Genomic DNA, 13,332 nt, shown 5'->3' with positions numbered 1-13,332 from the left:
TTGCCACACCCCGATGGCCCTATAATTAATTTTAGCTTGGAATTGTCGGCAATGAACCTGCAAAATTTTTTCGAAAAATATTTCATGCAAATGTAAGTATTGAGTTTTTGTTTACAATGTTTTATTCGTTAAACTAATAAATCTACTTATATATTTTTCATTTTAGTGTTTCCTTAAAAATAATTTATTCTACAGTTTGCGGTTACGTAAGCATATGAATTGTCGTATTAATATATTATTAATGTAAATTGTATATAAACTAACTTGTTCCTATCATAATATTCCTACAATTTTTATATTATTTTTAATCAAAATGATTAAAATTAGTCGTACTAAAAGAAGAAAAATAAAAGAATTTTTAGACTTGATAATTAGTACAACTGAAAACCACCCTCCTACTTCAAGCTGTTCAAATTTGGTACCACCTGCTGATAATTTTATAAATTTTTATGATCATCCTATGGAGTTTATGACTTTTAGTTCATGTGATTCTACCTTAAATATTGATAGTGAACCTTCATATTTTATTGATCCACCTGCAAATGTTATCGAACTTATTACTGATGTTGAGCAAGAGCCATTACCCGTAGTAGACTTTAAGGATGATTTAGCTTCTTGGGCAGTTGAGTACAAAATACTTTAAACGCCGTGAATGGTTTACTTTCTGTATTGAAAAGGCATGATTGTTTCTCTAAATTACCAAAAGATAGTAGGACTCTTTTAGGTACTTTCCAAAATAAAAATTATCCTATTCGAACAGTAGAGCCAGGAATTTACTATCATTTTGGTATTGCTAAAGGTGTAGCGAGCTGTGACTATGATTAATAATTAGTAAATCACTCAAGTAGTTATAAATAAACATGTGAAACACACAATGTAACTTCAAAGAACAAGAATAACTCTATATATATATATATATTAGTTGAAGGAGGCCTACAAAGCGTCTATTTGTTATAATAAATTGCGCGTGACCTCGAAACGTATATGTTCATAAATATATCACTCCTCTGAGGAGTCTCCTCATATGAATATTATTAAAATAGTTCACATCAAAGGCGTTGTTTTGCCTCAACAGAGATGACAACGACCAGATAGGCAAGGGACATCCGGTGTGTGAAGCGCGTGGCCACCCACTGTATGACCTTTTATGGTAAAGTAGTAGGGTACTAAGCAGGGATACGATCCAAGGATCGCCATTATAAAATACGTCGCTCGAATAGGCTTCGGCAGACGGACCAACACCAACGATGAGCTAGGAGCTAGGAGTTTAACAGTCGCATCTCGCTAGTTCCCATTCTTTAATTATAGTCAATGTGGACTTAGGAAATTTATCGTTTTGTAATAATCAAATAAAAGTATTTAATTTATAAAGAAAAAACCACTCTTCTTCATTTAATTTTACAATACCAACAAATAGACGTAGTCGGTTTGTTGCAATTGGCGCTGTGGACAGGGTTTTGCAAAAAGAAAAAAAATTAAACATTTTAATTTAAACATTATGATGTTAATTCTTATAAAGATGTTGATTTTATACAAATTGCTGTAGGTTTTGATGGTTTACCTTTATCCCGGTCTAGTAAAAGTCAGTTTTGGCCAATATTGGCATACATCAGAAATTCGTTTAATAGTAAAGATAAAGTTTTCCCTATAGGTGTTTATCACGGTGATGCTAAGCCTAAAGACAGTGATGATTTTATATTAGATTTTGTAAATGAAGCTGTAAATTTATCTACTAATGGTTTAGATATTAGCGATAAACACTTTAAAATTTTATTTGATCTTTTTTGTTGTGATGTTCCTGCTAAAAGTTTTATTCTTAAAATTAAAGGTCATTCTGGGTTCTCTTCATGTACTCGATGTTTAATTGATTAAATTGTTTAATCATATAAATAAAAGGGTTTGTTTTCCGTATTGTAAAACTGAGTCAGCCATGAGAAATGATTATGAATATCGTAATGTTGTACATGAAGAATTTCATACATCCCCAAACATATCTATTATTACTAAAATCCCAAACTTGGATATTACTAAATCATTTATGTTGGATAATATGCATTTAACCAATCTAGGAATAATGCGTAAAATGATTTCATTTTGGGTATCGAAAGGTCCATTAAATGTGCGTCTTTCTGGTAGAATGACAAATGAAATTACTTCACGGTTATTAAACATGAGATCTACTATGCCTTGCGAATTTTCAAGAAAGCCTCGAGAAATCCAAAGTTTTTTTTCAGTGGAAAGCAACCGAATTTCGATTGTTTTTAGTTTATCTAGGGCCTTTTGTTCTAAAGAATATATTGTCTCATGATTGCTATGTTAATTTTATGTCCTTAAATGTGGCCATGATAATTTTATTAAGTCCAAACAAAAGTGATTTTACCGAATATGCACAACAATTAATTGAATATTTTGTGATGGTCTTTTATCAGATTTATGGAAATTACAATGTATCACACAATGTTCACGGACTTCTTCATCTTATAACTGACTATCATAATTTTGGCCCATTAGATCAGTGCAGCTGTTACCCTTTTTAAAATTATATGAAAGTATTAAAATCTGCACTTCGTAAACATGAAAAACCATTACGGCAGTTTATCCATAGGTATGAAGAACAGTGTAATTTTCCAAAAAAAATAATATCCAAAAAACCTATTTTGAATAAAGATAACTTTATGTTTAAAAAAATACATTCTAAGGGTCCCTTGCCCAAGGATATAATAGGTCCTCAATATCAATGTTTACATTTTAGTAGTTTTATGTTAAATACTACTGTTGATCGAGAAAGTTACCTAATGACTAACTGTGGTAAAATAGTAAAATGTATAAACGTTGCTAATAAACTAGTTAATAATAAGAAAGTCCCAGTTATTGCTGGTCAATATTTCATTAACAAAAGTCCAGCTTACATTAATCCCCTTTCCTCTGACTTGTTTGATATCTATAAAGTTGAAAATATTTCATCTGATGTAATTATTTTAGATATAAATACAATTAAATATAAAATAATGGTCATTAATGTCGAAAAAGAAATTATTACCATACCAATATTCCATTCAGACTGTTAATTTTACCTTATGTCTGTTAACACTATTAATAATCTGTTAATATTTTTGGTATACTTCTAACTAAATCTTATTTAATAATTAAACTTTTTTAAACGTTTTATGCTTAATTTTTATCATTATAATGTTATATGTATATAGCTTATATAATTTTAAACTTAAGAGACATTATAGCATACAGTTTATACATAAAATATTTAAATATTAATAAAATAAAAATAAAATAAATATTTATTTCAAACATTTATAGTGGGAATGCAATAAATAGGTTTTTCAATAAATAAATATTTACAATTTTCTTATAATTTTAAATATTTTATCTAACAGTTTTGAAGTAAACCTTCATAATTATTATAATGACTACTTATACACTTAATTGCTATTTAACGTAATATGATATAGTATGGTTAGTTTAATATATGATTTAGACAATGTGCTAAAACAAATAATTTATTTTCATATCAATCAGATTTTGTCATTTTTCAATATATGTGTATTGCATACCTATAGTATGATGAGTAAAAGTTCGATTGAAAATTGCTTGCATTTTAAAGTACAATACTGATATTTAATTTAGTTTTAGTTTATTTTAATGTTTTATTATTTAAATTTTTGTTAAGGGAAGACATTTGTCTTATTTAGTACTTACTGACAATATTCTTTTCAAAATTAATGACTTACAACTTCAAAACTGAAGTTCCTTTCTTTCAAAAGACTTAACTAGGTATGTTATTACCACTGATCTTTCATTATTTAACAAGTTAATAATTAGTAACAAATGTGATAAATACTTTAATTAAACTGTCATTTGTGTTAAGTAATGTCTTAGCTAACTGAGATCAATCACCCTAAGTTTGTTATTATAATTTATGATTTTATTTTGTTTTATTATTATTCACAGGAAGTTAACAATTTTAAATATAATATATTTGACAAGAAATGTTTATGACTATTCCTCCTGACACCCTCCTAGATCTTTGAATGTCATTCTTGAAAAATGCATAAATATGTACTTAACACATGTGTGCGCATCGATATATTAGGTATCTAGCTATATAATTATTAAATAGGCCATATACGCTAATATCTAAGTTATGAATTAATTGTTTGCTATTTATTTTGTATGAAACAATAATTAAAATGCAAAAAATGTAGATAACAAATATTTTTCAAAGAGAGTATAATAATATATAGATTGCATACATTTTAAATTTAAAAATAATAAATAAATAATAACAATTACAGTGATATTTAACAAATTATATGGAGTATGTCTAGATATATGTTACATAAATATTAATAGGTGTACCTAGCATATAGTTTGATATTTACCAATATCTCACTAAATTAATTTGAAATGGAGAAAATAATTTTTAGTTTACAAATCATAGTAAAATGTATTAAGAAATAAATACTATTGTATATTTATTGTAATATTTATGGAAATGAAGTAAAATAATTTGTTTAAATAAAAATGTCAAATTTTAAATAACAAACATAAAGTATAGCCAGAATAGGTACCTATTTTGTACTCATTTAATATAATTTAATTTTGTTATGCAATTACATATATAATAAAATTGCAAACTTTTTAAATATGAATAAGAAACAAATGATGATGTGTTTAAAATTATATTTTGAAATACCTAGGTATTTGGATGATATTTTTTAATTTCAAACTATAAAAATGTACAGAACTCAACATTTATGCCTATCAAACTTGATAATAATGTTTAGGTTATTATAAAAGAGTCTAATCCTAAGTCTAACCAAAATCCATAATTAATTATTATCATTGCACATACCTATTCATTTGGTAAATAACAAGTTTAATATTTCAATAATACATCATAACATTATGAATTATCATAGCTTAAATATGTAATACCTACCTAATATATAAACAAAATATATAATCTTTTAAAAAAGTGATATTTTGATTATTAGACTTATTAAAATTGTTGATATTGTAGTGGTCCAGCGTCCAGCCCACAGATCGTGGTGTATAAGACAAGAGATGACGAGGTGTAAATAATTCTAAGTCAATTGTAGAATATTATGTATTATAATGACTACTTATACACTTAATTGCTATTTAACGTAATATGATATAGTATGGTTAGTTTAATATATGATTTAGACAATGTGCTAAAACAAATAATTTATTTTCATATCAATCAGATTTTGTCATTTTTCAATATATGTGTATTGCATACCTATAGTATGTGGGTCGTCGTCCATTTTACAAAAGACAATAGTGTCGAGGCTATACCAAGTACATGGTATAATGATGGTACTTGTGCAAGGCCAAATAAAACTATAAATGCAGTTCGGGCTATTCAAAAAAGAGCACTACCCAATAAATTAGAATTAAAATGGTTAAATGCTAGAAAACTAGGTTCTATGTCTGGTAATTATATTCTGAATCATAATCTATATGATGACTAAATTTTATTCCATTTTTTAAAATTTAAATTAACTGAATTTAAAAATTAGGTATATTAACTTAACTTTTATTTTGTATATTTACTATTTTTTACTGTCAAAATTCTTAAATTCCTCAATACTAAAAATAAGTATGATCCACATACCTGATGAAATATATTATTTATCAAATTTATTTACAGATTCTTATGAAGAAGCAAAACGTAAAGCAAATATTGCTCAAGAATCATCTGATTTATCTGAAGTAAAACTAAAAGAAACACGTAAACAACGAGCTAAAGTGGTAGAAAGCTCTCCTTCACCTTCTCCTGAAAAATCTAAATCTAAATTACAAGAAAGAAGTTTATTAACACCACCCAAAGTATTTAGTTACTATTTTCTGATTCCAAAATTAGAATACCGTTAATATAATATAAAATAAATGCTAATTTAAATTTAATTTTTAGAAAATAAAAAACGAATCCTTACGATGAAGATTCTCTTAGCATTGACTCATTTGATGATAACGATAAAGATCCAGATTTTATTCTCAAATGTAAGTGTGATAATTGATTTCTAGAAGAATTATACTTATTTATATGTATAAGTTATTATATGTTATTTTTTAGCTCCAGATATTTGTGAAATTAGCTCACCAATCGGAAAGATAAGAGTAGAATCAATATCTGATTCAAAAGTAATGAATAACAAAAAAACTGAGTTAAATTCTACTTTTAAATCTATGACTGATGTACTTCAGCACTCCATCTCATCTACTAGTAAGCACCAAAAAGTACATGCGAAAAAAAACCTTTTCAATAACTCGCAACTATACCGTAAGATTCTTGATTTATTTACAAACTTTATTTATACAATATTAAAACTATTTATCAAATTGTTGAAATTCATTTGTTCATTGATCCAAATAGGTTCACCAATTAAGCAACAAAATATGGATATATCTCCTTCCTATAAAAATATTAATTTAGAGTTTTCTTCAGATTTTAGTTTATTGAGTCAAGGTAATGAATTACAATGTAATTTTTCTGTTAAAATAATAATAATTTTTTTTTATATTTAATAGGAACAAATTATCAACTAAAAAAACTTGAAACAGTCAAAAGTAACAATTTGGATGGTTTGATGAGTGCTGCAGGTAACCATATTATTAACAATTATTCATGCGTATTCTTATTATAACCGTTTATAATGTTACAATTTGAGTTTGATAACACCTAGAGAAAGTAATAAAAAAGTGTTTCAATTTTCATTTTATTTTAGATTTTCAAAAACACACATTATCTGCATTGACTCATATCAGGTTTGAAGTTAACGATTTGGCATCCACTCAACAAATAATTGCAACAAACATTGAAGCATTAATGGGAAATGCAAATAAAACACTTTTAATAATGATGTAAACAATTTTGAAATAAATGACATCTTTCCAAATGAAAAGGATGTTGATCTTGAAGAATTTGAATCAAAGATTAAAACCAATGAAAATGATTTTAGGCGTTTACTGGTAAGATAGTCTTTTTTAATGGAATTATATTGTGATATTTATTTAACCCTTATGTATGATTTTTTAATGCAGCATATGTAGTTTTATAATATATATTAATTTACTTTTTAGATACGTAAATTATGTCTACTTGTTACAACTAAAAGTTTGGGAGATTCAGTTTGGCGTATCATGTCAAAAATGTTTCACGATAATATTTTACAAAAATATTCTACTTATGGATTTAAAAAAAAACGATTTGCCTCATTGGAATCATATCGTATTATTATTGGTAAGTAAAGTATACAATTATGTTGTGTGCGTAATCTCAAAGGTGGAGCGCTTATTCGCTAAACTATAATAATATTAAATATTGCATTGTCTAATTGTGTAATGTCTAGTGTAGTAGTGTGCACTGTGTATTAAAGTTTGTACCGACTAGCGACTACTATTATGTCAATTGTCATTGTTTGATGCTTTGTTTCGCGCAGTTGTTTTTCCGGAGAAAAGTGTACAGTGTAGCAGTGTACACTAGTCGTTATTGTATTAATTATGTCGTTTTCTAAAAGGAAACAGAAATCCATTTTTCAATTTTTTCGAAAGAAATCAAATGTTCCACTTGATAACAATTCAGATGAAGAGGACACGCCGAGTGATGTATCTGAACCTAGTACGAAATCAAGTACGAACAACGATAGTATTTTGAAGTCAAGCTCAATTAGTTTAAGTAATGACATTGGACATTTTGTTGGTGATATTCAAATTCGAATCGATGATCACACAAAATTTCGGCTACTAAATTCATGGAAACCTGACCCATCATATAACTTTCCATATTCTATTCATATTAAAAATGGCATAGAGAGAAAACGATATTTAAGGTATAACCATTTTGAAAATTATTCTTGGCTTGTTTTTTCAGAAAAATATGCTGGTTTATTTTGCAAGTTTTGTGTTCTTTTTTTAGTTCACAAAAACGGTGGTAAACAAAAAAATGTACCTTTACAAAAACTTGTAACCAAACCTTTAAAAGAATTTGCAAAGTTATTAGGTAAAAATGGATGTTTAGAAACTCACAATAGTAATAANTGTGAAGTTGGGTGAACAAAGCTAGGTGAACAACATTTTCGGTTGGCTAGTGATAAGAAAACTTGTATGCTCGGTTGCATTACACTATTTTTTAGGCGCCCACCGTTTACATTGCCGTATGTATGTTCTACTTCCATTTCTAACCACTAGATAGCAGCAAAGGATTTGTCACGAAATAATTTGAGGTCACCTAGCCATCATCATAGAGTATTATAAAATGAAGCTGCAAAGCCCCGCATGTAGCACTGATACTACGACAGCCATACAACGCGTAACGTATACGCGCGCGTGGTTTTTGATTTTTCCGGCAGTGTTTCGGAAGGAGTCGACGGACTTAACATAGAGAATCGGAAAGCCAGGAAAATTTACTACGCGTTTTGTTTATCATTTTTTTTCTTTATTCCTTAAGTGTTAGAGTAATATATAAAGTAATTTTCTTGCTATTTTATTTATGAATTCCATTTTTAGCTAAGGAAAGGCTAGTTAAGTCAGTTATTTAATGCTGCTATATGATGTTTTAATTATGTGCCATCTTGTGGTGAATTATAATACTACCTGTATGCATTTTTATTGATATAGATGCTAATTTTGAATAATATAGTGTAATGTAATTTGTAATGTGCGTTATGTTTCTACCATGAGTACCATAGAGTATATAGAGCCGCCCAAATTGAAATAATATGAAGCGGAAATGGAAACAAACCAGTGTATTCAAACTATATAAAATATTTTATTGTATATGAATTATAATACAATATTTATTGTAATTTAATTATATTACTCATTATTAATACTCAATTATATCATATTGTTCTATGATAATATATTGTTCTATGGTTATATTAACCTTTATGTATAACTATCAATATAATATTAATTATTATAATATTACTGAACTGAACTCGATTTGCACAAATGAAATAGTATAAAAAATTAATAATATAGGTATTATTAATTTTTTAACATAACAAAACCACTAACCATTAACACAGTAGAACTAGTTGAATACCTACACAAATAATAATAATAAAATATAGGCGAATAATAATAATGCACATAAATGTATAATAAATAATAAATTTAAATAGGTAGAATAAATAATAAAACTATAGTAGTAATGATAATCAATACATAATGTTATTAAACTGTATAAAATGATTTTTAAAAGACAAATAATATTATTGCCCTTTAAACAAAATCATTTTATTGTACCAGTGCCTTAAAGATAAATTTTCACTTGTTTTTTACAATTATATTTTATTTTTATATCGCAATGGCTATGAGTGTATGGACTGGATTGATTTAAATAAATATTGCCATGTTTTATAATACTATGTTTTTGACTAATATAACACAAGCAGAAATCATAAATTACATTCTTAAAATTAAAAAGTGGGTAAGTGGATGTCGCTCTGCTGTACAGTAGGTTACAAGTGGGTCACTGTATAATGGATGGAATTAAATTTGAATTCAATGATACAATATCATTGTATTAAAAAAACGATTATGAGTGGAGACGGTATGTCAGTCTTGGTTTAAGACATATTACATACTTATCTATGGTATTAAAAAAAAAATTGACTTAATCGTAATATTAAACGGTAGATTGTATAGATAGGCCATATTTTGATTTTTTTGATTCTTCAGTTTCATATTATACCGACGAATAATATTTTGAAATTACAACAAAATAACCAAAATCGTTATTACTGATTTTAATATGTAAGTAGGTATAATATGTCGGTTCTGTACCGATTTTTACAATTACAGGGAGATTAAAAAACGTTTGTCCACGACTTTTCCGCTTGATCTATCAGATTTGTAGGTGCTTTCTATCCAAGTTTTTTACTGTTACAGGGAGATTAAAAAGCGTTTGTCCACGACTTTTCCGCTTGATCAATCAGATTTTTGGGTGCTTTCTATCCAAGTTTTTATAGGCGATAAGCCTTTAGTTATTTAACTATCAAGTATTTACTCGTTACAGGATGATTCAAATACGATTGCCACTTTCACAAACAATGATTATTATTATTTGTGGCCCATACAAACTTTTTTATTTTTTCATTATTTAACTTATATGTACAAATATTAATAAAATAACTTGTAGACTCATGGCCTAGTTGACTAAGTCAACACTTTAGAGTGTGATAAATTTGAATTTAGGGTAAGTAAGTATGCTAATACTACACTCAGTGTCAGGGTCAACTAGGCCATGAGTTTACATTTTTTGTTTTTTGTTTTTCTGTTTTTATTCATAAACTTTAATTTTTGTTTTTAAATAAATTATGTTTTAATTTTTGAGTAATTAGGTTTTGAATTATCTGATTATATTATATTATAATAAAGCGCAACTTAACCCGTAGGTGCCAGTTTATTAGTGGCCGTTGAATTGTGTGTTATTATTTACAATGGACTTATTAAAAGAAATTGAACGAGACATTTCAGAAATGGATATAATTCATCCATCACTCTTTTGCTTCAAGGAATTAGCTGAATTTTATACATTATTATCAAAATTAAAAAGCGGTGCCATCAAATGCGGAACAGAAAAAAACAATAATCATTTTACTTTATGTGCGTGGTCAAATCAAAATTGTGATTGTGGACCTGATACTTGTTTATGCACTGTTATCAATCATCTGTTTTTCGATTTGAAAAAAATATTGATCAATAAACAAAAATCATCAGTTAAATAATCACTTTTAACTTTCATAATGTGATCAAACTGTTATCCGATGCACATTGTAGTATATATTTATCTTTTTCTATATTTAACTTTAGTGGCGTTTTTACAATATAGTAGGGTTGTCTATGCTGTAGCCATTTAACAAAGTAATAATAGTTTAATTAAAATTGGATCATATATTTCAATCGTCAAAAATCAATCAATACGTTGACTATATCATTTATTGAAGACCCATAGAAGGGCTCCTGGTGTGAAATCCAAACCAAAATATTATCATCTGAAATTCCATAATTAAATAATTATACACACTTCATGGGTCCCATAAAAGACGAATCAATTTTCAGCATATATCAACAGAATATAAGAAAAAAACATTTATATTGAATGCCTTGTTGATCAACCTTTATCTGTGGTTATTTTATTCAAGTGTAACGTGAATGTATTATAAGTGATTTTATCAGTGTATATATCAAAGATTATAATTTCAAATGGATGAGCTGAAGGATGAAGTGAGGTCATTTTTACTTTAATTACAACAAATACATCATGGAAAGTTTACAGGCATTATATTAAGCATTATATTAATCATTGATTACATGTATAACTTTTGACAAATGCATAGTTTTATTTAAAAATACAAATGATAATAAAATAGTATAACATTTTGTCAAATGCATAGTTTTATTTAAAAACAAATGTTAATAATATAAATGTTATAAGTAATCTTAAATGTTAGTTAATTACATGAAAAAATATTTTCCATAATATAATCATATTGTTTAAATTATTGGAATAATTGTAAGCTTTCTATAATAGATTTGTATACAAATATTTAAATTGTTTGATAATAAATAAAAAATGTATAGATATTATTATGTATAATCTAGTAAAAACAAAAATAGTACAAACATATTGTTATTATTTATAAGATTCAATTTTTTTATCGTTGTTACTCATAAACTTATCCATTATTAAATCCTGTAAGTTATTAAATGCCATTATTATTGTATTGTCTGCTTTATCTTTTTCGTTCAGCATAGTTTTTGAGTTAAACGTGGTTGCTTTCCATCTATTTTAAAAACAAATTAATGGTTGCATATTATAATTGCACAATATATTTTCATATTATCATACGTATTTTATAAAATATACTAGATGACACAATTTGGGGGGTCAGTTAAATATTTTACATACTAACTGGATTATTAGTATCATCGTCGAAACATCATTACATATTCTCAAAATTGTTTGGTTACCTATTTACGTTATAAAATAATACCACAACTAGGGTATAATATGGGTAACAAATAATTTATAAATATTGTACTTTTTTTATTCATATGAATGATACCTAGTGCAAAACTTATTATACCCTGTTTATACAAAATAAGAAGAGTTACCTGTCTTTTGACTCGACTTTTTCCATATCAGAAGTTTTGTATTTTTGAATAACCAAATAGTCACTTGCTGTTTTAATTGGTGGTGTTTTTATGCAAAAATGTCCCCCTTCTGATTTTTTATGCGTATGCAGTTTTCATTGATCACGGTGGATAAACCATTATACTCTTGTTCCAGTTTTAATAATTGCGACTGAAACTAAAAAATTAATATTATTTAATAAATATATTATTAAAATATTTAATATTTTACTTTCTGTTTTTTCGGTTTAGCTTTTACAACGGGTTCGATTTTTTTAAGATTCTGCATTTGGCCAAGTTTTCGATGATTATAAAGTTCCTAAATTTGTATTATCATTTTTTCAATTTAATGTTGTTTAATTTAAAGAAACTAAAAAATATTAATGCTATAATAATAATAATAATAATAATAATGACAAACATACGTTGATTTCTTCATCATCTGAATTTTGATCACTTGTGTGGGGCATTATTAATTTCTGTTTTTTTGGTGTTTTTTTTTTTAGTGATTTTGAGTTTTTTAGAATTCTGCATTTGGCCATGTTTTCGATGATCATAAAGTTCCTAAATTTATATTATCATTTTTTCAATTTTATTTATTGATGTTTAATTTAAGGAAACAAAAAAATATTAATGGTATAATAGTAATAATTGTGGTGAACATACGTCGATTTCTTCATCATCTGAATTTTGATCACTTGTGTTGGACATTGATAATTTCTGTTTTTTTAGGGTTGTTTTTTAGTGATTTTGGGTTTTTTAGAATTCTGCATTTCCACATTTTTTCGATACGAATAATGTTCCTAAATTTAAATTACTATGTTTTAAACTTATTGCTGATAAATTGTGGTAAACTAAAACATATTAATAATATAATAATAATGTACTTACATTGATTTCTTCATCGGCGGAATTTTGTATACTCATGTCCGACATTATGACTACTAATTTGCACTGATTAAAATAAACTGATTTAACTCACATTCGGCCACTTCATTTTATACAAATTGATATGTATGATGTATAATGATGTTCATGTCAATGCCTACATTACCATATGTGGTATTGTTTATAGATAATGTCTGTTGATATATCGGTTCCCAAATAGCACCAATAGATTATAAGAATATTCTTTTAATATGTTCG

At 26.7% G+C, this 13,332-nt stretch overlaps 1 protein-coding gene and 1 pseudogene across 1 annotated transcript; one reads left to right on the top strand and one right to left on the bottom strand.

Moving 5' to 3' along the window:
* The first annotated feature begins 1,137 nt into the window (after positions 1-1,137).
* On the top strand, positions 1,138-1,872 carry LOC111027426. The gene is made up of 2 exons (XM_022305798.1): positions 1,138-1,150; positions 1,520-1,872. The coding sequence occupies exons 1-2, from the start codon at positions 1,138-1,140 to the stop codon at positions 1,870-1,872; spliced, it is 366 nt and encodes a 121-aa protein (XP_022161490.1).
* Positions 1,873-3,270: 1,398 nt separating this feature from the next.
* On the bottom strand, positions 3,271-13,122 carry LOC111027425 (annotated as a pseudogene).
* Between the last annotated feature and the right edge of the window lie 210 nt (positions 13,123-13,332).

This window comes from Myzus persicae, unplaced genomic scaffold, assembly GCF_001856785.1.
Source record: "Myzus persicae strain clone G006 unplaced genomic scaffold, MPER_G0061.0, whole genome shotgun sequence".
In the NCBI taxonomy this organism is placed as follows: domain Eukaryota; kingdom Metazoa; phylum Arthropoda; class Insecta; order Hemiptera; family Aphididae; genus Myzus; species Myzus persicae.
The sequence above is the reverse complement of the archived record's forward strand: the minus strand, read 5'-3'. Positions and strand labels throughout refer to the sequence as shown.